This window comes from Taudactylus pleione, unplaced genomic scaffold (genome assembly GCF_031769625.1).
Source record: "Taudactylus pleione unplaced genomic scaffold, aTauple2 ptg000336l, whole genome shotgun sequence".
In the NCBI taxonomy this organism is placed as follows: domain Eukaryota; kingdom Metazoa; phylum Chordata; class Amphibia; order Anura; family Myobatrachidae; genus Taudactylus; species Taudactylus pleione.
Window position 1 is genome coordinate 282,954 of NW_028284737.1, and position 24,622 is coordinate 307,575.

General features: G+C 47.3%; 1 protein-coding gene across 1 annotated transcript in view; it reads left to right on the forward strand.

Moving 5' to 3' along the window:
- Nucleotides 1-2,281: 2,281 nt before the first annotated feature.
- The window catches only part of SMDT1 (single-pass membrane protein with aspartate rich tail 1), a 64,544-nt gene continuing 42,203 nt past the window's right edge, over nt 2,282-24,622 (forward strand). Inside the window, exon 1 of the mRNA XM_088443901.1 lies at nt 2,282-2,636. Coding sequence (XP_088300027.1) covers nt 2,481-2,636 — 156 coding nt within the window. The 5' untranslated portion in view covers nt 2,282-2,480. The remainder of the gene's footprint in view (nt 2,637-24,622) is intronic.

Here is a 24,622-nt window from a genome sequence, read left to right on the forward strand (position 1 = left end):
GCCACTGTAGTCCTCCTGTAGTGCCTGTTAATGCCCCTGTAGTGCCACACACACACAAAAAAAATACTTACCTTAACCCCGCTCCTGTGACCGCCGCCGTCAGGTCCGCCCGGCTGCTCTTCGGAACTATGTCATGACGTCTCTCCTATAGTGCCTGTGGGGAGAGCCGGAAGCTGGAGTTCAGGAGAGAACTCCAGCCTCCGGCTAACGCGGCGCTGCAGAGAAGGAGCCGGGCGCCCGCTGGTAATAACATCTCAGCGGGCGTCCGGCTTGGTGTCTTCCTGTGGCGCCGGGCTGGAGGTCACCGGCGCCGGGTGCAGCGGCACATCCGCTGCACGTGCACCTCCAGCCCCCCCCCCCTAGTTGCGGCCCTCGACTAATTAGCTCCACCTGTTTTAAAATGTGTCAGTGAGTAATAACTACACCTGTGCTCCTGCTGGCTGACCTGAAAAACATGACCTGTGTGAGATCCTGAGGACCGAGTTTGAGAGCCACTGATTTAGGTAATCCTCAGACACACCTGTTTTCAGTATAAACAACTAACTGGGTACATAAGACAGCCATACTGCCAACACGCTACTACATGTTTTTGAAGAAGTTGTGGGTTGTTTAAACAAGAGCAACTACATTGGATTCTTTAGGATTACCCTCAACACCCATCCATACCAGTCACACATGTGGACAGGGCCGCCGACAGCCGCTCCGGGCCCAGGTGACAAGGGGCGTGGCCTAATCGCGTTACAACCACGCCCCCTTAGAAATATATTTTTTTTGGAGCTGCGCGCTGGAGAGGAGGCCGCAGTGTGCCGTTCAGCCCGATGCACAGCCTATGCGTGACCGGTCCTCACATAGGCATAGGAGACTGCTCCTGCTGCTGCTTTAGCATTCGTACCCGCCCCCCCTCCTCTCAGCGCCCCTGCATGTGGATGTCCTATTTCAGCCGGCATTCACTGTCAGCCATCTACACTGACGGTACAGACTCATACTTCTCAACAAGCTGGTAACATTTACTGATGTCAATGGGCCTGTTTCAGCAAGGATCGCAATAGCAAAGCTGTACGCAGGCAGCTTTACAATTGCAATCCTTGCAGACAAGGCCAGCTCCAGGGGTCGGAGCACCCTGTGCCACCCTCACCAGTGTGCTCTATCTTCGCGCGTGGACGAAAATGGAGACATGGCCTAATTACCATAGGCCATGCCTCCTACATGACGTTATTAGGAGGCGTGCTCGTCTCCAAATAATGTCAGGCTGGGGGGAGCCTCACTAGCTGGGCTTGCCCCAGCCCCTCTCCAATCACTGAATGGGTGTTGCACGCAGCATCCATTCAGAGTCTCCAGGGTCCGGCACCGACGCACAGCTGCGGCGGTGGGGGTCCCCAACCTCCCGATTTGACCACCCGAGTGCCACTTCGGCCCACGGGTAGAACAGCGGTACTGTCCCGCTGAAATCGGGATGTTGCTGAGGTGTGCGCCCTCTATGAGTGGCGCCCCTGTGCGACCACACAGGTCGAACACCCCTAGAGCCGGCCCTGCTTGCAGATATGGTAATGAGATCCTGGTCTCTTCCCTCCACCCCAACGGCGGCGACATGCCTCCGTTTAGAAAAATGGAGGCCATTGCCGCCGACTCCCCACCCACAAACGGCAGCAGACTATCGTGCACTGCTGAATAAGGCCCAATATCCGGATAACTATTGCTTATGTACACATAATAGAATATTTATGGTATCTACAATGTTCATAGTTTATTGTCAATTATAAGAGGTATCACCTTTTTTTTATAAGTATCCATTTGGGCAATAATTACTATGTCCAGGTTATTTACTTTTTAACAATTATTTTTTCCTGTATTATCTAACATTTTATTTGTGTTTATGTCCCTTTTTTTTATTAAAGTGTATTTTATATTCAACCAATTAGGATTTTTTCTGATAATTGGTTTATTTAATGTTTTATTACCACACTAGCAGTGTTCACTAGTTTCTTTGTATCTGAGAGTGACACACTCCATTTTAACAGCTGCATCATTAATTTGGTCACCTTTCTGTACATTCTCTCTACAGGTTGTGCTTTAAAATTACACCTCTTTGCTCTGTTGAAAAGGGTGTGTCGAAATTTACTATACTGCATTTAAACACGGACAGACTCGGTCAAGTCACAGGCAGCAATTAGTACTGTAATTGCAGGTTGCAGCAAGTGGGGAGGAGACAAGGAAAACGCTTGGTGGGAAAGGCCGCTTCCTGTTAAGTCACCTGACTATGATGATGTCATCAAAACCTCCGCTTGATTAGGAAGGAATCAGCTGCCGACTGTTTGGTTACCATGACGCAGATATGTTAATGGCATTTGTGGAAGGGGACGACCGGAAGTATTAGTGTCACAGGGTTACCATTGAAAATCCGGAAGGTTCTACGGTAGTTTTGTCTGTGTTCCTTAGCTTGCAGCCACGCCTTGTTTTTGGCCTATGTCTGGCTGTACACAATGGCTGCTTCAGTTCTTTCACTGCTAAGAGTCCGGGCAGCAGCTGGGGCAAGAGGGTTCCTGAGAACGGCGGATAAGCCCTCAACAACCAACACTGGCCCCCGCCGGACTGCCATTACCTCTAGCACAGGCGCCATTTACCCTAAGCCGGAAAAAGTAAGCCTCGGATTTTTCCATAATAACACTCGCATGTCCGTATTATTGGCTATGACCGTGTCAATAGTAGCGATGCTTTTTTTCACTTATTTAGATGTCTGGTCTAAACTTTAGCAGAGGGTTGGCTCTTTATATAACTGATCCTGGGAAAAGACGTGTAACATACGTTGCAATGTCAAAACATGGCTGTCTCTGCGTATTCACGAGAGGTGCTATTACATAAGAACCCTGCTTTCTTGTCATTTTCAAAGACTCTACATTATCACTCCCTACTTTAACCATTTGCTGCAGGCGAGAAGCTTACTGATGAATTAATTTACAAAAAATGTTTTTCTTTGACAATGACCGATAAGAACAGTGGTGTGGATTTGATGTCTCTCCTGGATACAGTGGGTAGTAGAAATGCTTCTTATTTATAGGTTGTACTAAAAGGATGATCACAGGAAGGAATGATTGCCAGCAGTTCACCTCCAAGACATTAGATGACAGTATTTTTAACGAAAAAACACGGGATGTAGTTAATATACCGATGTTGGAATCCCGCTACTTGGGGAAAATGTCGACGCTGATATCCCGAAGAAGGGTTAGAACCCAGGTAAGTATTACAGTTTCCCTGGGGATGGTAGGGGTTCACTCCTGGGGGGAAATTATTGTTAGGTACCACTGGGGGGAGGTTAGGCACTATGCTTAACGCCACTGTCGGAATCTTCACTGATCGGGCTTCCGACGTCTGGATTTCAACCGTCAGCTGTTCAGTGGTTGGCATTTCATACCCAACCCAAAAATTATATATGACATCAAATTATATATGTGACTTATAATATCACATATTTATTATATATTAAACAATATATAACTATATAGTTTATATAGGGCTCTATTTATTAACATTATTTTTACTAAAAGAATGTGAAAAAGGGTGTTTTCACACCCTTTCCACATTATTTTAGTATCACCTACAGTTACTAAAGGGCAATTGGAGTAGAATTTGTAAAATTATCACTTATTTTTAGTAAGCAGATCACATTTCCCATTACAATTATGGGAAATGCGATCTGGCCAAAGTTACTAAAAATAAAATGTGAAAAAAATACCTGGGAAGGCCCTGTGATAATAACGCCACCTGGAGGTGGCTTTATCCAGGGACTCCCTCGGTTACCGGACTCCTGCTACGCTATAACGGGCAGAGCCCAGAGCCAGCCCCAGTAATCAGCTGTGTGGTCTAAACAGACCACACGCTGATTCACTGTAAAAAAAGACCCAAATTTACCTGAGTCCAGGGACCGGAGTTCGGGGCTCCGGTGATGTCCTCCCTCCGGTCAGCTGGTCTCCGATGGTGCACTGGGGCATGGTCGTCACCTGACAGGGTCCCAGTGAAGTATGGGATGTCAGCTGACCGGAGTGACAGAGTGACTGGAGGCCCGATAACTGCAGGTAAGTGTAATTAAGGAAGGGGGGGGGCTTAGCGACAGGGGCAGGGCTTGGGGGGTAGCAGCGGCCAGTCGGCGCATGCGCGGAGCACTTGTCACAGTATTTGTTGTGAAAATACCGTGGTAAGGCTCCGGAGACGATTCGCAGGGACAGCGCTTTATCGCAAGCTCTGTCCCTGCAAACGGTTTGTGGCAAATAGCTGTGATATTGCCTAAATTCGCAATGCAAATTCAGTCGGTAATATCGCACTACAATCTGCATTACAAATGTGGATTGTAGTAAATAGAGCCCATAGGGTGAAATAGAACACTGTAGTCATATATTCTGTTTTGGAAGTTGTATAAAAATCTATTTAAATTTTATGTTGGATGATCGTGTTTTAGGCACATTTATGTATACCTGGGACTGTTTTCTATATGTTTCCAGTGGTAAGATGGCTATAGACAGAATGTAATGGGGTCCAAGTTCTAAAGATTTCTGAGTTTAGCAGTAAACTCCCAAAGTTTCAGAATTCGGATAATGTAGAAAGAAGGCGAGACCGTGCTATATCACATGTTTCTGGCATTCCCACAACTCGCAATGGCATAACACGCATCCAGATGTTTTGCCATTGTGAACATACAACTCTCCCTATGTAATAGGGTCCAAGTTGTAAAGACTCACAAAATGTGTGCAGCAATACACAGAAAAAAATAGACCTGTTTCAGGCTAGTGAGTCTAGCCCAGTGGTTCCCAAACTGTGTGCCATGGCTCCCTGGGGTGCCTTAGAACACTTGCAGGGGTGCCTCAGGTTGGTGGTCCAGGACCAAACCAAATTTATTTATGGTTAATGTAAATTAAATATGTGGACAAACTGAAGCACAAACCTGTCCACCACCACATAACTGACCCTAAGGATGACGGGTAATCACAATTTACTTCATTTTTACTACAGTACTTTAAAAAAAAATTCTGAGTTTCAATAACAGACTTTTGGCTTAGGGGTGCCGCGAAAACAATTCTGATACTCTAGGGTGCCGTGGTTCAAAAAAGTTTGGGATCCACTGGTCTAGCCTGAGCAGGTGCATGCCTTCACAAAACAGTGTGATCCATGAAGGTTTCTGTTTGTAAAAGCAATTTAATAGTTTATAGAAAGGGGAAAAAAAAAGATGCGCCACCCCCTTACACACAAGTATAACCAGCCCTGGGCTCTGTTGAGCCTGTCCTGGTTCTTAAAATACAGGGGGGAAAATGCGTAGCGTTCCCCCTGTATTTTAAAAAACAGGTATAGATATTTACGCTTAAAATGTGATCATCCTACATAAATAAAAAATATATAGCCATCTTCCCTCTGGAAACATATAGAAAACAGTACCAGGTCCACATATGTGCGCCTAAAACATGATCATCCCACATAAATAAAAAAATACAGCCATCTTCCCACTGGAAACATAGAAATCAGTGCCTGGACTCAATATTGATATTAGGATACTGGTTTCCTTATTTAATTATATAGTCTTGTGGATATAAACCAGTGCTATATAAATGTTATAACTGTTTTACTTATAAATATGCTATTTAAAATCTTTGTGCTTGCTATAGTTCGTTAGTTCTCAGATGAAGTTAAAAAATATAGTGGCATCTAGAGCTGTGAATGAGAACTGCAGGCAATCATCCCGATAATCCCTTTTTGTGATTTCCTTTTTAGTACATCAATTTTTTTTTTTTTTTTATTTATTACCAGTTATTTATATAGCACACACATTCCACAGTGCTTTACAGAGAATATTTAGCCATTCCCATCAGTCCCTGCCCCAATGAAACTTAAAATCTATATTCCCTATCACATGCGCACACACACGCATTCACACACACGTTCATTTTGTTGGGAGCCAATTAACCTACCAATATATTTTTGATGTTTGTGGGAGGAAACCGGAGTACCCGGAGGAAACCCATGCAAGCACAAGGATCATATACAAACTCCACACAGTTAAGGCCGATAATGAGTTGAGTGTGATGGGGAGTCAGGTACTTGTATATTGTGATTAGGGTTAACTGAACCATGTATAGAAAATGCGAACAAAACACAAAGGGGGGGTGATTGAATAGTTTTTTTGTTTTTTTTTAGCCGCTGTAATTAATGGGCGCCCAATGTACCAATTCAATTGTTTATAGGCACCCATCAATTGTCACGCCCAATTTCATAGGGCTTACCCGAGTAAAACGGCTAAACCCGTCTAAAGTCCTGGTTAGAGCGCCCAAACTACGGACTTAATGCACATTTCTGCTGGCCACCTCAGGCAAATTCAAGCAGAAGTGACGGAACCAGAGACTATCATGCCCGAACAGAGCAACAATCTGATTGCTCAGACTCCCATCACTGACAGCCACCGGCGCAAACAATTTAATACTTCCTTACAATTTAATGAATATATTTTGATTACTTGCACCTCATAAATATTTATACATCTGCATGTGGTTTGTAGCCAGCCACTGTGACTACCTATGTAAGGTTTAAGTGACTGGACAAACTAAAAATAGTATGTTTCACATAGTGATCAATCATTATTGTGAAGTCCATTTAACCCCTATGCTTCTGAGTTTTCTCACCCTGTAGCTGCTATTTCAGTGTTTCACATTGCAACATCAGTGTCCCTGATTTTTATATATAGTATTTAACCACCACACTTATATCATTTGTGGTTTTAGCTGCGGCATTAATCCACATTTCTTCAGTCATTGTTTAGTAATCGCAATGACAATAACTACTAGGAGGTTACATCGTTAGAAAGAGGTGACTCTCCTTTTTCAAACAAAGGTGCTCAAGTTTGTGCCGGCATTCATGGGGGAAGGAAGGGTACACTGTGCCCTTCTTATCTATGGAAAATCTCATGTAGAGTTAATCAGACAATAGCTGCTAAAGGGCCAAATCACTTGAAAGAAGGGACACCCCTCTTTCAATGTGTGTGCACCCAAATGTGCAGGTCTCATTGTGGGGGAGATAGGGTACTATGGAAAACAGGTTTTCCGTAGTCCAAGGTAATATTGTCTGGTGAGGACCAGACTATAGGTGGTGACGGGGGATTTCGTTTGAAAGAATACTCCCCTTTTCCAATTGACACTGCCCAAACGTGTTTAGACAGGGCTTATAATGTGTATTCCCCCATCTATGAAAAACAAATGTTTTCTGCAGTGCCAGATAACCTATCTACTGGGGAACCACAGCATTTGAAAGCATTCTGATGTCCATTGATATCCCTGAATTTATGTGAGTCAGGTTGGAGAATATAATCACTAATTCCTGGACTCCTGTATTTTTCTTTAATGTACTGTTACTTTAAGAGACTCTCCTCTTTAAAACAAGGGTTGCCCCCCTCTTTCTAGTTGCCAGGTTTGGGGAGATGGAGAAAAAAATTATTAAATGACAGAATTTTAAGACCCTCTTTCATCCATTAAGGGACACTGGAGCTCAAGACACTGGGGTATATATAGATGGTGGTAGAGTAGAGCCTGGTACTTTAAATAAGGCAGAAATTTAACTGGCTCCTCCCCATCTATGTCCCATCAGCCCTCCATGTCCAAACAGCCCCAGTGTAGAAATTGTGCCCAAGGGAGCCGGTGCACAGTGGGGCTGTCTCCAAGCCCCTTAATTTTTTTTTAATTTATTTTTACTTTACAGAGCAGCCAAGTCTTCCTAGAATAGGGACCCTTCACCACCTCTGCAAAGGTTGGGGTCCGGGTCTGTGGCATCCTGACACAGTCAGACCTAACGGAGTGCACAGGGCTTCTTTTAAAAAGCCTCTGACAGCTCCCATACGCAGCTGCAAGAAGACACTCACTTACTATCTCTGTGAGGCCCGTCACAGCTGGAAAAGGCTTGTGTCAGAGTTCCTCACCAGCCCAGCATCTCTGTCGCAGCAGTATTGTAAGTGTACCACCGCTCCTCAGTAGCAAGAGCGGTGGAGTAAGACTGGTTTCAGTGACAGCGTGCTGTGATGTAGCTGTCACACAGGGTGACCACAGCTACCTCCCAATACATCCTTCCACTCTATAGTAACGGGTGGAAGAGTTAGTCGGTAAAGGATTGTTTAATAAGGTAGCTGGACTTGGCAGCCGGGTCCGTCACAATGGAAAGGTACATGTGGGGGGGAGGGGGGTTAGTTGATGATATCTTCCACTGTAAGCGGTTAAACTGGGGTTTTTTTTTGTGAAGTTTACTTTTACACTTTATGCCGGCTTTCCTCCTATTTATGAGAGGGAGACCCGCTGCTCCCACTCCTCCTAAGCAAAGATGGTGAATGACTCTAAGCAGCACAGGGTGTTACTGAGCGTGCTCTGTCCTACAGTGTGGCTCCACCATTTTGTAGATCCTGTTATCTAGAGGAGGGTAATGGCCCTGGCATACGCCTCCACCTCCCGAAATGTGCACTTACAACTTCTCCCTGTCTCCTCTGCCTTCCACGAACACTCGGCAGGGAGCCAAGTGTTTTTATAAGCGGGCCGGTGTGGCGCTGGTCTCTGATTCACCAACCCAGTAAGCTCCCTTACAAAGCAGCCCCACCATTTCCTTGTGTAGGGGGTCACTGCATGCTGACACGTAGCAGCGCTATTAGCTGGGATGAGAGATCCTTCTCGCCACTCTGAGCACTTATGGGGGAGGGGTCTCACTCCATAGAGCTCCCTAAGTGCTGGTCACCTTGACCTTTCCTATACATTGGCGCAGCATAGGCGTGCTCACATGTTTCACGCGGCCCACTGTATCTAGCTATCTGCAAAAGGGCATCTGGTATGTGTGATATATATATAATCACTGGTAAAGTGGTCTGTGACGGGGACATTTATCCCAGATTCCTGTCTTATGTGTTTTAAAATCCCCAGGAGAAAGTCTGCAGTGTAGCAGGCTTGAGTTTCGGCTTTTTGAAAAGCCGGTTTGGTTTGTGGGTGAGAGGAGAGGGAGGGCTCCACCCACGGCCACTCCAGGTTTTGGTTCTCTTAGCCTGGTAACAGGCTTGTTAGGGTTTCCACCTGAGAGTGGCCAATATAAGCCTAGTGTGTTGAGGGCTGATTGTCTCACCTGGGAGAGCAGACAGGGTGTTTGCTCAGAGACACTGGAAAAACCTAACTGAGTGTTGTGCTGTGCCTTGGTTGCTGGTGAGGGCATTAGGCCCTGCCAGGTTCTGGTAGTGAGGGAACTACCTGTAAAGTTAGTGCCCCGACAGGGCTAGGATTTATGTTTGTTTTCTTTGTTATTTCTGACATTGTACAATAAAGACTGGCGCCGACCAGCTTGTACTCGCATCCAGACTGGTGTGCTGCTGTGTGTGTGTGTGTGTGTAAGGAAGGAGTCCTCTACCCAGGAGAGGGACCTCCTAATCTGACTGTGTCACAAAAAAAAAAAATATATATATATTTATTGTGCTCTCTTCAGCAGCACATATACTAAATGGTATTATCCTATATTAGGAGTTTTGCATATCTCTTTGTATGTATAAATATTTATTATATGCTCTCTTGGCAGCACATACAATGATTATGGGAACGGGAGCTCCCCAAATGTGCTAGCCATCCCTTTTGCCCAGAATTAGAGGCTGGGACGCCCACAACTTTAGTGCTGTACTAAATTACAGTCAGCATAACCCTGCTTGGAGTGGAAGGGTGGGGGTCTTGTGCTGCGGAGCTCCCTGCTGGAAAGGTCCCTTTTATAAGATGGGACTCTCTGTCTGTCAGTATTTAGAAGCTTACAAATTCAGCGTTTTGTGCAGTTTACCCCACGCACAGTATTTTCAGAGTGCTATTAGTGTACACATACCTTTTTAGCGTACGATATTACAGCCTAGGGGCTAATAGATCAGACTTTATTAAAGCTAGATTTTAGGGAGCAGTACGTCTCCCATAAGAGTGTTTATTTTGGTACAACTTCTGCAGCGAGTGTATGTGTGTACACTACCGTTCAAAAGTTTGGGGTCACCCAGATCATTTCATGTTTCACATGAAAACTGACTCTTATTTATCAAATGAGTTGCAAAATTAATAGAACATATAGTCCAGGCATTGACAAGGTTAGAAATAATGATTTTTATTTTAAATAAAAATTTTGTCCTTCAAACTTTTGCTTTCATCAAAGAATGGTCCTTTTGCAGCAATTACAGCATTGCAGACCTTTGGCATTCTAGCTGTTAATTTGTTAAAGTAATCTGAAGAAATTTCACCGCACGGTTCCGGAAGCACCTCCCATAAGTTGGATTGGCTTGATGGGCACTTCTTGCGTACCATACGGTCAAGCTGCTCCCACAACAGCTCAATGGAGTTGAGATCTAGTGACTGCGCTGGCCACTCCATTACAGACAGAATACCAGCTGTCTGCTTCTTCCCTAAATAGTTCTTGCATCATTTGGAGATGTGCTTTGGGTCATTGTCCTGTTGGAGGTGGAAATTGGCTCCAATCAAGCGCTGTCCACAGGGTATGGCATGGCGTTGCAAAATGGAGTGATAGCCTTCTTTATTCAAAATCCTTGTACAAATCTCCCACTTTACCAGCACCAAAGCAGCTCCAGACCATCACATTACCTCCACCATGCTTGACAGATGGCGTCAAGCACTCTTCCAGCATCTTTTCACTTTTTTCTGCGTCTCACAAATGTTCTCCTGTTCACCTCAAACTTCGATTCGTCTGTCCATAACGCTTTTTTCCTATCTTCCTCTGTCCAATGTCTGTATTCTTTTGCCCATATATTGGCCAGTCTCAGATATGGCTTTTTCTTTGCCACTCTGCCTAGAAGGCCAGCATCCCGGAGTCTCCTCTTCACTGTAGACGTTGACACTGGCGTTTTGCGGGTACCATTTAATGAAACTGCCAGTTGAGGACTTGAGGCTTCTATTTTTCAAATTAGAGGCTCTAATGTACTTGTCGTCTTGCACAGTTGTGCATAGGGGCCTCCCACTTCTCTTTCTACTCTGGTTAGAGCCTGTTTGTGCTGTTCTCTTAAGGGAGTAGTGCACACCGTTGTAGGAAATGTTCAGTTTCTTGGCAAATTCTCGCATGGAATAGCCTTCATCTCTAAGAACAAGAATAGACTGTCGCGTTTCACATGAAAGTTCTCTTTCTGGCCATTTGGAGAGTATAATCGAACACTCAAATGTGATGCTTCAGATACTCAACTAGCTCAAAAGGCGGCCAGTTTTATAGCTTCTGTAACGAGCCAACCCCTTTTCAGCTGTGCTAATTACATAATTGCATAAGGGTTTTCTAATCATCCATTAGTCTTCAAACGCGCTTAGCAAACACAATGTACCATTAGAACATTGGAGTGATGGTTGCTATACACCTATGTAGATATTCCTTTAAAAACGAGAAGGAGATCGAGAGATCAGAATATTGAGAATCCAGGTTCTATTCAATCCTTAGGGATTAATTGGTTAAATTACAACAGACAGTTATAGCTACTATGTCTGAGGGCCACCCGCCAAGAGGTTAAGCAGGGTCAGGCCTGGGTAGTATTATATTGGTGGGCATCAAGTAAATCCTTGATCCTGCAGTTCAATTTTATTGTTTGTTTTCGATATCCCTCTAGTTGTGGCCACTATAAATGTCAAGGGTCACTGGTGGGGATCCATTGTGAAATATCTGATGACCGGTACAAGGTCTTAGTTGATATTTTATACTATCCTGTGATGCTGCCTCTTTGGCTGTATACGCACTTCACCCTTAAGTGTTAATATACTGATACTTACACTAGCAGAACATTTTTTGGGATATATGTATTTTTTTCTATATGAATACACAATGCTCTCCGGTAAAGTCATTAGATGTGGCCCTGTAGTATGGCCTACATGTCCCCACTAACAATTCTGCTAGTTTCTACAGATTGTCTCCTGCAACATCTCCTGGCTGTACCTGACAAGGTGGATTTCCTGTGAGATGGAAAAGTTCAGTGTGACACACTACATGGTGTCCAGAGGGCCTCTGGCCACTCACAGATAAGCGGGTTTACCCCACTAATGCCTCAGAAGCTGCTCCTGTCAATACAACCTGACATTACACAACTGTTCTTATCCCTTACGCATCCTTGTTACTTTCCTAGCAGACATTTGTCCTTTTATGGTACCTGTTCTTGTCAGTTGCCGCTACACCTTACGTGTGGGTTCATAATTTCAGTATCGAGATTGCGACTCTTTGACTAGAATCTGTTGGTTATGCTACTTTCTGGTCAGAAGTGCATTTATGAGCTAGAGCACATATTTACATTTAAGTGTGCAAGGTTCCAAGCAGGAGCCCTTGTTGGTTTAACTGATCAATATCTGTTGAGTCTTTCATTACACTGACAGGGATTTTCATGGTTATTCTATGCTTTAGCCTCATTGTATAGGATGCATCCCTGTGTTGGTAGCTTGCTATCCTGGGGTGGCTTTTACTTCCGTTATTCTTAACTGCTTGGGTATTCCGGTTGTTTCCATATTATATTCTGACCAATAGCTGGTACTGACTACTCACTTCCATCAGGTTGGGACGTCTTCTGTGTTTGGGGTTTTTATTTTCCGCTGTTATCAGAGATTGGTTGTTTTTTGTTTTGTTTTTTTTTCCAGGCGAGGTGGACACTGGCCTTCACCTGGGCTCGCTGAAGAGTTTCAATGGCTCTTATCTCTCTATTTCCAGACTGGGTTGTCCAGCTGTCTGATTCTTTGTACGGAGTTGTCTCAATACTCTCGAAGCCGCCTCTGCCTCATGCCCGGGGGGATCTCCGCTTGTAGGAGACTGTGCAGTGGTGTCCCCCCCAACCATTCACCACGTGGCGCCGTCACCCCCAGCCAATCGCTGTGCAGTGGGATCTTCCTAGCCAATCGCCCTGCCTTTTCAGTCCTAACACTTCTTTCCCTCCCAAGTGCGCTCTCTAGAGTCCAGACTTTTCAATCAGCAATGGGGGAGTAAATAGAGAAGTGGGGTAGCTAGCAGCAGAGAGGAGCGCGGTTCCTGCAGGCTGGGTAGGCAGTAGTAGAGGCAGATGGTGCAGGTCCCTGATGAAGTACAGTGGCATCACCTGCACAGAAGTCCGTGGGTGATTTTGTCTGCAGCAGCATTGTCGTTGGTGTCGGGACCCTCTAACAGCCGGCGCTCCTTCAGCCAGCTGAGCTGTACGCAGGAGGTGGACAGCGCATTGGGCAGAAGGGAGCTGCAGACGGACAACAGTGATCCGGCCAAGGGCTCCCAGCAGAAGCAAAAGAGGTAACCACTGCCCCAAGTTTTATCTACCCTAACCCCCTCCCTACCACCAGCACTGCCCCCGGTATTGCTTGCCCCCCCCAGTACTGCCCTAACTGCTGTCTACCTTACCCCCAGTACTGCCTGCCCTAACCTCTTTCTCTGCCCCAGCTGCTGTCTACACTTGCCCCCTCCCTACCCCCAGTGCTGCCCCAGCTCCTATCCTTACCGCCGACCTCCCCCAGCACTGCCCCTAACACTCCCCTTGCCCCCAGTACTGCTCCAGCTGTTATTTAGCCATGCCCCCTACCTACCCCCTGTACTGCCCCAGATGCTATCTACACTTGCCCCCCCTACCCTCAGTGCTGCCCCAGCTCCTATCCTGACCCTCTATCCCCAGCACTGCCCCTAACACCTCTTACCCCCCAGTATTGCCCTAGCTGCTGTCTACCCTTACCCCCTCGCTACCCCCAGTACTTCCTGCCCTTGACCCCCAGTACTGTTCCAGTTGCTATCTAACCTTGCCCCCTCTCTACCCGCAGCACTGCCTGCACCACGCCCCCTCCTTGCCCCCCAGCTCTGTCGCAACTGCTCTGTCCTCACCCCCCTTAATATGTGATCGGACTCGGAAACAGTTGACCCAAATATTTTAAAGTGAGGGGTCCCTGGGACCCACAATATTTTTACTGTCAGTGACTGTTGCATCTTCCGGTGCTAAACTCTGGTATGGTTTTTCTCGAGTTTTGTTTGTGTTGCTGCCCTTCGCCTATGGCTTCTTGTTGGGCTCTCTGCTACCAACAGTCTGGGTTGGTCTGATTTCAGATGATTTTATGTTGTCCTGACATTTCTCATCTGCTGTTGTCCGATCGATAGCTGTTTTTCCTGTACCAGTCTACTTCTGCTGTATGTTGTGGAATTTTTTTTTTTCTGTGACTGTTAAGCAAGGAGTTCTGATTATCTCCTGTGCTTTACGAAGATTGGTCCTCAGTTCTTGCTTTTCTATTGGGCCTATGGTTTTCTGGCGCGCCCTGTATGGCTTTAGCTGCAGGGTCGGCAGGTTCTCAGCGTTTCCCCCCCAGGAGGTTAACTTTGGGATGTCCCTAGTGTCTTGAGCTCCACTGTCCCCTAGTGGATGAAGGAGATAACAGGATTTTGGTACTTACCATTTCTCCGATTCCACAGAGGACACGGGAAAGCAGCGCTGGGCGGGCATCCAGTTGTTTTTTATTTGGTTCCTTATATGGTTGTGTGCCTGCATGTGTTGTCTGCTGTGGGTTCCTGTGATCATCTTCTCTTCATTTGCCTGTTGTCCTCCGTCTATTCTCTGGCTCAGTTTCTAAACTGGGGCTGTTGGGACATGGAGGTCTGTTGGGGCATAGAGGGGGCGGAGCCAGTCACACTTCTGAATTATTTAAAGTGCCAGGTTCTACTCTACCACCGTCTATACCCCAGTGTCTTGAGCTCCAGTGTCCCCTGTGGAAGCGGAGAAATGGATTTACCGGTAAGTAACAAAATTCTGTTTTCTTAAAAAAAATTGCTGACATCAACCCAGCTACTCAAATACTGTCCAGTCATAAAGACCAGTGGGAAAGGCAAATATTATTATTGTTGCTCCAGGCCCTCTTGGAAGCAGACTATGAATGGGTCCTGTTGTCTGCAGTGCTAATGTATATGCTAATGATGATTCCCACTCGTCACCCATAGTGAGTTGAACTGTATTAGGCTTTTAACTCCTGGCATAGCAGTAAATGGCAGTAACACTGCATGTAAGAGGCAATTGTGTTTGACTTTTGTTACTTTTGACCGCAAGTAAAATATTAGTTGGTTTTTAGCTGGTTTAGATTTTTAGTTTGTCAATAAATGCTCCATGAGTGAATGTGAAATCGCTTAAGATTATTTTAAGGAAAAATTATAATAGTTTGACCACTGTTAATATGTCATAACTGTAATTCAAAGGAGGGAATTCAATTTGGAATGATGTGCTCCCTTCACATCACAGAAGTGTTTGCCATTTATTTATAGTAGGTAATCTTAGCTAGTTTTCCCAAAGATCTCTATGGGATGCAGGAAAATGTAGTTAAGATACTAGTTATGAAGGCCATCGCAAGAAATTGAAAATGCAATGGGATTTTGGAATTAAATTGGAAATGCAATTTGTGGGGAAAACTTGCTGTGAAAACAGCTTGCAGTAACCAGCTCGCTCCTAACTGTCAAATTCAATGTTATTTGATACATTTTTAACGCTTGTTACTGGCCGATTAACAGTGATTAAAATTGAAATCTTAATAGGGTAGTATCCAGCAATTGCAATAAGTAAATGAGTAAAAATATTCAAAAAAGTTTGAGACCATATTGAGTTTTTGTTTTCTTTAACTACTTAACTTGCTAATATTTTTTCCAAAAACAGTTTAGAAATTGTCTTTTTATGATTCGATTAGGTCAATAACATCAAGGACCTTTTTATTAAAACTTAACCAACACGATTTTAACTCCAACAATCGATACAGAATATTTTGTAAAAGTCAGACACCGATGGACCATCGATGACCGGTCTATTGTGACCATCGCAGCTATGCATTGGGGATGCTAAGGGCTGCTCCTTCCTGCAGCAGATAGGCAGGCAGCGCTGGCTTCCCCGTCTGCTGCTGCTCTTTGCAGGCATCGGATATAGTAGGGACAGAGCTGTGTCTACCGGCGGCTGCTTCTCTCAGCAGCCGACTGCTATCTTCATGGGTACACCCTTCACCGGCAGCTGCTGATCTCTGCAGCCATCTGATAGCTTAAAGGGGGGCATGCTTCACAGACGGCTGCTGCTCTCTGGGTATAAATTGTTGGCAGATATGGATTTACGTCTGGGAATGGAGTGCCGCTGGGCTGCCCAGTCACTGCTGGCTACAGTGATTGAGACACACTAGGGATTGAGGATCCAAGGGTGCAGAGAGACCTGGAGATCTCTGAGAGGTGTCTAGTGGGCATTTCTGACATGGTCACATCGCACGTGACCAAGTCGGGTAAAGCCCAGTCTGGCATGCCAGGCAAGTGATTAAGACATGGCGTAGATAGATGTTTCTATCTGGATATTCCTCTATACTAGTGCTGATACATCAGAGCACTGTAGACAATCTGGTCAAAGATGTGGGTAAACTGGCTGCTGCTAGTTCAAACAGTTCAAACAGCTTAAACAACATACCTGCAGATACATGAAATTAATAGAATGAATATATTCACTGTGTATTACAGCTTAAAGAGGCTTAAGTAACATAATGGGGAACAGATCTTGCAGTTAGTAATGATTTGAGCCATTGGTCCCATTTTAGAGTAACTAACATCAGGTAGGTTAAAGCAGCAGGCCTGATGCGTTTCCGAAAGACAAATCATTTAAACAACGCTGAGTGTAGCTGTAGTGGAATCAGAGGTTAGGTCGAGAATCCCTAGGATCGGGTTTACGTTGGCTTGTAAGTGTTGGAAAGGCACTGCTTAATTTAAGCGTAAAATATTTTTAGTAAATTTAATGTGTTTCCAGAAATAAAGGCAGACTGTAACAAAAAAAAGAAAGGTACAAATACACTGAAATATATAGTAATCCCTGTAAATATCGAGGAGAGACCATATCAATGATTAGACCTTCAAAAAATTTAGAAACCTGTGTATCCCTTATTTTTTCATTGTAAATCGACTTATGTCATTTCTCCCCCCTCTATATAATAAGAAAAAGAACAAGTAAAAAGGGAGAGATCATTCCAAAGTCTATGGCATATGCTAGCGACGTCCAGTACCTGTATATTGAAATAGATGGGAACATTGTTATAATAGAGGTGTACTAATCAACACCCAGGTGGGCCGCACTCCCATGAAACCTGCGACGGCCCACCAATTTTCGTGGGGGGTGTGGGCAAGAATGCTTTTGAAGTCCGCAGAGTTCTTGAAGTCTATACAGCGAAACCAGGTATCTCCTGAAGGTCATATAGCCTCCATCAGCAGAATACAGTATATAATCCATTTCCATGAAAACATGTATCCTTTTAAACCAATCCAAAGTTGTCGGAGCAAAAGAGGAGCAACATCTTAAGGGGCCTATCCATTAGCAGATAAATAGAACGATATATCGTCCAATTTATCTGCTATGGTTAAGCCCTGAACGATGACAGATGCGCACTCCTGCGGCCGATAAATTGAATCTTTCATCTCTCCAACATGTTGGTCAATTATCGCATATCGCTGCCAGATTTTAGAAATATCTGGCAGTTTATATGCGGTAAACGACGAACGATATCGGCAGCAGCTACAGAGCGCTGCGGAGAAAAAATTCCACTCCCTGAATGTCATGTGATATCGTTTGACGTTTGCCAAAATCTGTCATGTAGATGACAGATATCGTTCAGCACAGCCACCGGAATTTTCAAGGGATATATTTTGTCTTTCATCGCTCAGAAAAACATCTGCTAATTGATAGGGCCCTTTACTGGAATCGCTGATTTAGCAGCATTAGTTAAATGGCATGGTAGGGATTTCTTCTGTTTTGACATGGGTCTGGAAGACAGGTGAAACAGTCAAAACATAGGGTCCAGTGGGACTGGTTCCCCTAACATTTTTGCAGCGGCTAAGCACCTCCTTCCATAAGGGTTGAAGTATAGGGCATTGCAACCAGATGTGGAAAAGGGGTGCCCAGGGCATTGGAACAGCGCCAACAAATGTTCAGCACACCGTTCCTCATCATAGAGGGACTATCTGGGCATCTGTGCCAACGGGACAATAACTTCGGTCTCTACCACACAGACACTAGAGGAGCAGGCATGAGCTAATTGGACATTTTCTACTACAGGGTCCTTTGGGTCCACAGGGATACCTTGGGGTATAGGTGGTTGGGGACCAACACGGGCGCCACGCAGTTAACTTTTGCCTCCCAGGATGCACTGGGCTCCCTTCCTATACCCCGCCCCCCGGCCAAGACACCTTCAGTTTCGTAGGTGCCCGGCCAGGAGTCGGGTGTCCACAACGCAGATTACAACTTAGAGCGGCAGTACGGACAATCCAGCAGACGTCCGCACCACCGCTCCGAGACCCCACTACTGATCTGGGGATCTCGGCGGGCTTCCGGAGTTCTCACTAGCAGGGACCCCGGAGCATCCCTGACTGTGGCTGGGCGTACAGGGACTTGGTAAGTAGCAGGCGTCCGCGGTGGACGTCCACAATCAGTCAGTATTCTTCCCCAGGGCTGGGGGCTCCCTGGGGAAGTGGCCTATGTGGAGGCAGGCACTGAGTCCTGCGCTACCACTAGACCACCAGGGACAGCGGGACCGGAGCTGGCAGCGGAATGGCTTCGGCATCCCTGGGGTTAAACAGGCCAGGGGAGGGCGCCTCACCTGGCAACAGCTGGCTCCTCTCCCTGCTGCAGAGCGCGCCATTCCTAGAGAGCGTGCTCAGCAAAAAAAATGGGGGTCTCAGGGACCCCTCACTTAAAAAATTTGGGGTCCTACGCCATGGTTTCTGGGTCCCATCACACATTATGGGGGATAAGGGCAGGCAGCACTTGGGATAGTGCTGGGATTAGGTAGCATTTGGGGTAGAGGGGTTAAGGGCAAACAGCAGTTGGGGTAGAGCTGGGGGTAAGTGCAGACAGCAGTTGGGAAAGTGCGGAGGGAACAAGTAGGGAGTGAGAGGCAGGTAGTACTGGGTGTAGGGAGGGGTTAAGGGTAGATAGCAGCTGGGGGCAAGGAGGGGTTAGCAGCAGGCACTGCTAGGGAAGGGGGTAAGGGTAGATAGCAGCTAGTGCAGTACTCGGGAGCAAGAAGGGGTTAGGGGCAGTGCTGGGGGTAGGGATGGGGTCAGGATAGAAGCTAGGGCAGTATTGGGGGTAGGGAGGGGGTCAAGGGTAGATAGCAGTTGGGGCAGCGATTACCTCCTTCCTCCTGCTGGGTCACAGTTGTCCGCTAGTTTGTCCCTCAGCAGCCATGTGTAGACCAGCTCCCTCCTGTTCTGGGCAGTGTCCACCTCCCTGACTCATGCATGGACAGCCACAGGTGGACTATAAGTTAGATGGTATCCCCTCACTATATCCCCGTTAGTTCATGGGACATCAATCAGAGGTAAGCAAACTATGTGGAAAGAACGTCATGCTGTTAATTCTGTGACCCGGGATTCAGCACATGATGGGAGGAGGGACACCATGCCGGCAGCCTGAAGCTTGTAGCAGTAGGCAGAGGCCTGTGACGCAGGGGCAGTAACATCACCTGCGCCGAAGTGCTGCTGACCCTGCGCGACCGGACACTGCAGGACCCATTACATGTAGCGGCAGGTCATACTGGATGAGTCCCATGGAGAGGCAGCGAGCCCTGCAGTAATCACCACCGCAGGCAGCCCACGATTATAAGATAGCTGCCTCCTGGGGTTAGGAGGTGGTCGGCAGGACTTGGGCGCCGATCCCAAGCTCTGCTGCCGACTGGGAGTAGTGCAAGTTAAGTGCCCATTGGTCGCACTGGTACAGCCCTGGAGCTGGCCCTGCGCGACCGGACACTGCAGGACAGATTACATGCAGCATCAGGTCACACTGGATGAGTCCCCTTGAGAGGCAACGAGCCCTGCTGCAGTTACCACCCGCAGACAGCCCACGATTATAACCTGGCGCCCGTCGTCGTTAGGAGGCAAAGGGGGAAGGGGGAGGTGGCCAGCAGGACTCGGGCAACGATTGGACAAGGAGGACTGCTGTGATTTGTTAGGGAGATGCTAAGGATGGTTATTGGCTGCTGCGGTGCACCACACAGGTAAGTGACTCACAGCTCGTCCTGCGGGACCCACACATTTTAAAAAAGTGAGTCCCTCACAGCTTGTAGTGCGTAAAAACGTGCTATAGCGCGTATTTTGCAAACACTGTGCAGCTGTCTGGCGCGCTGGCTAGGCTTCTCCTGGCTCCTCCCCGTTCCTGAGCACTGGCGACCATCTTCAAGACTGTCGTGGCGCCAGCAGTGCGCGGAGCCAGGTCCCCCATCATATACCTCTCCAAGATATCTAGGTCAGTGTATGTAGTGCTGGTCCTACCAGGCACAGAGCCTGGGTAGTTGACGGTAAGCGCTAGTAGAGCAGGCTGCTCTGCATTGTATGTGAATTATGGCTTGGATGGGTAAAGCTATGGGCCGCTGGGCAAACTCTTTGGAGGAAGGTCTCGCTTCTGGTGCACACAAGGGTGACTTGGTTACTATGGTTACACATGTGAGAGAGGCAGTTACAGATTCAGGAATTTTAGCTTCTAAAATTTCTTCAGTTGCAGCAAGAAGAGCGCTCTGACTGCACACCTGGAAGGTGGACACAGAATCTTAGAAAGCCCTGGAAGCCCTTCTCTATTCAGGTGATGTCTTGTTTGGTCCAGAACTGGACAAGATAGTGACTATGCTAGCAGCTTCTAGATCTGCTTTCTTACCATCGGTTACCACTCAACATCTCATTCCTTTCGTCCTCAAGGCAAGGCCAGAGGTCAGCCATTTCTCAGAAGCAAAGTTTCTGCTTCTAAAAGCTCCAAGCCCAGAGGTGGTGCACTAGACGTTCAGCTGCCAAGCAGCCAGACAAGCCTGTCGCATGATGGGGTGGGCCTCCTTCCAGGGAACCTCGGAGTGGGAGGCCGGCTTTTCGTTTTTAGTCATCTGTGTTGTGGATGCCGACTACAACACAGATGCTTGGATCAGAGGTGTTGTGTTTCAAGGCTACTCACCTTTTGACAGTGTCCGCCTTCCTGGTTCTTTTCCACCGGCCTGCCAGAAAAAGCAGAAGCTCTCAAGGTGTCTGTTCGCTCTCTTGGCCTTAGGGGTCATCATTTCAATTCCCCCATTCCAGAGAGGGGTAGGCCTTTACGACAATTTTTTTTCTGGTTCAGAAGCAGGACGACTTATCTAGACCCGTCCTCCATTTGAAACATCTGAACAAATTTCTTCGGATTACCAGATTCCACATGGAGTCTTTCCAGTCCATCATTCTAGCCTTGGAACTGAGATATACAGGATGCATATATGCATGTCCCTATATGAGCCAATTGCCAACAATTTCTCAGGTTTGCTATCCAAACCACTCTACCAGTTTCAAGTGTTGCCCTTTTGGTCGGTCCACGGCCCCTCGTGTGTTGACGAAGGTGATGGCAGCACATCTGCGCCGAAGGGGTATCAAAATTTTACCATATTTTGCATCTACTGGCGCAATCTTTGACTGTTCTCAAAGAGCAAATCCTTCTGACTGTAGAGCTCCTACAGTCTCACTGATGGATAATCAATTGAAAAAAGTCCACACTATCTCCATCCCTGGAGATGCTCCACCTACGAGCAATGTTTGATTCCAGACCTCCAGCAAGTATTCCTCCCATCGGAAAACATTTTATTATTTATTATTATTATTATTTATTATTATTTTTTACTTTGGACAGACCAGAATACGTAACTTTTGCAGTCGGGTGTCCGTCCATACACTCGGGCATGCAGTTTCTGGGATCGTCGGCAGTTCCACTCCCGTCCTTTCCAAGGTCTCATTTTGAAACGATGGATCAAATCTCACCCGAACCTCAAGGCTCAGACTCTACTTCTTCCTCAGGAGGTATGTTTCTTCCTGCTGTGGTGGCTCCTGCCATCGCATCTGAACAAGGGATGCCCATTTTGGTTCCAAGAATGGGTTCTTCTCACCACCGATGCCAGTCTTCGAGGGTGGGGTGTGGTAACTCGTCACCTAATGTTTCAGGGACATTGGACACATCGAGAGTTGGCTGTCTTATCAACATTCTGGAACTTTGTGCTGTGTACAGAGCCCTGTGTCAGGCACAACACCTTCTTCGGGGTTGTCCGGTGAAGGTTGTCAGACAATGCCACGGCGGTGGCCTACATAAACCACCAGGGTGGCAATCTAAGTCAGGGAGCCATGCAGGAAGTCTGCTGAATTCATCTTTTGGCAGAGTGTCATCTTCCAACGCTGTCTGCCGTCTTCATCCCTGGCGTTCAAAATTTGGAAGCTGACTTCCGAAGTCATCAGTACGTCCATGCTGGCAAGTGGGTGCTGCATCCACACGTCTTTCAACTATTGGTCAGTTGCTGGAGCCTACCAGACATAGACATGATGGCGTCTCTCTACAACCATCAACTTCCATGTTATTGCTCCTGCACCAGGGTGCCAAGGGCTCCTGGTGGATGCGCTACCGTTTCTTTAGACCCTCCCTCTGATGTTTTTCCCCGATCTCAATGATTCCTCGGGTCCTCCACAAATTCAAGCTGGAAGGAGTCGCTCTGATCCTGGTGGATCTGGATTGGCCTCGACTCGTGTGGTATGCAGATCTTCTGGGCCTCGCCGTAGACACCCCTCTACGACTTCCGCTGCAGCCAGATATGCTGTTTCAGGGTCCATGTTTCCATCCGGAACTGTCCAGGCTCTCTTTGTCGGGGTGGCTCTTAAGACATCCATCCCAAGAGCAAAAGGGATTCTCTTGAAGAGCTGTTGCGACCATGCTGCAGGCTGGAACGCTTTTTTCTGTGCGTGTTTATCACAGGATTCGCGTACCTACTTTTACTTAGTATTTGACCAGGGGTCTTAATCCTAGGTCTTTTCGTCTTTCCCAGATTCTTTTCGTTTCTACAGACTGGTGTGGACTTGGGCTTCTGGCTTTCGACCTTGAAGGTCCAGGTTTCGGCCTTGTCTGTCCACTTCCAAAGGCAGATTGCTCTTCTGCTGAAAGTAAGAACCTTTTTTTCAGGGCGTTCTCATTGTTGAGCCATAGTTTGTGGCTCCTTAGGACTTTTCTTTGGTTCTATGAGCTTTGCAGGCGGCTTCGTTTCAGAGTTAGTTGTGGAAGACTGTTTTTCTATTGCCCATCGCATTTGCCTGGCTGGTGTCTGATTTGAGCGCTCTTGTTGCTCCCAAGTTTTTGGTTTTCCATTCTGACACGGCTGGGCTATGTACTCGCCTGGGTTACATTCCTAAAGTGGTATACCGTTTCCACATTAATCAGGAGTTGTTCCTGCATTCCAGACTACAGATTCTTCTCAACCAGAAGTTTCTACTTCAGGGTCCATAGGGTATCCACAGGATACCTTGGGGGTATAGGTGTGATGTCAGTCATCGGGCACCATAGAGTTAAGCTTTCAGCCTCCCAGGATGCACTAGGGTCCCCCTCCTATACCCCGCCCCCGAGCCAAGGCATCTCAGTTTAGTTTGGTGCCCGGCCGGAGTCTGGTGCACCTTTTGGAGTGGGGGCTAAGAAGAGCCCCTGAAGTTTTCTTCATGCAGCTGTGGCTGCACATCTGGAAGTACAGCATAGACAGTTAGTCCTGACGTTCATGCTGTCTTCCCTACACCCCCGCCGGTACCAGAATGCCGGTACCGATCCGGGGATGCTGGTGAGCATCTGGGGTCACAGCTAGCGGTGACCCCAGATGTTCCGGACCATGGCCGGATTCAAGGGGGACAGCAAGGTAAGCAGCAGGGTCCCTCGGTGGGTCCCCGCTGTTACATGGTCCAGAGTCCCCAGGCAGGGGGCTCCCTGGGGACTGGCTGCAGCGTGGAGCCAGGTATATAACCTGCGCTTCCACTACCCCCCTGGGACAGCGGACTGCAGCAGAGCGGTAGCGCTGCTGCGTCCTGGGGGTTTAATGCATGCCAGGGGAGCGCGCCTTCCCTGTCTCACAGCCGGCGCCTCCCCCGCTGCACACAGCCCTCTCTGCAACACGCCGACTGGCCCTGTTGCAGCGCTCCTCCCCCAGGCCAGCCTCCTCTCTGCTCCTCGGTGGCCATCTTCAAGAACTCATGGTGAACGCTGCTGGAAGTCTGGACGGAGGCATCGTGGTCTGGGTCCCCCCGCATACCTCTCCTCCGCTGTGGTATGCAGCGCTGTGTCCTACCAGACTCTGTCTGTGTAGTTGATTTATCAGCGCTGTTAGTGCAGGAATTGAGTTTCTTTGCATTGTATGTGACTGTGCTAGCGCTGCTGCCTGTACTTTCCATTTCTGTCAGCCTTCTTACTGTCCCTGTTCTTGCTGCTAAAGCCCGTGCGGTGCTGCAGGGAGGTCTCTCGCCTTTTTTAAAAAATTGGTGAGAGGGGTCGCATACTTTCTACCGTCATGTCTGAAAGTGACTTTCCTCTCCAGCTGCAGTGTACTACGTGTAAAGTACCTTTAGCGGAGGGGGAGGGTAACACGGAGGGCCTCTGCCGGCAGTGTTTGTCGTTGGCGCGGCCTATTACGGTTACAGCACCGGTACAGGAGCCGCCCTGGGCTTGTTTCGCTCAGGCGCTTACAACCTTAGTGGGCCAGTTAGCTCTGCAGCCCACGTTTATGCAGATGGGTTTGTCCCAGCAATTAGTGGTGTCGTCACCCATGCAGGGTTTCCCAAGACAATTGGTACCCCGCAGTCTCCCTAT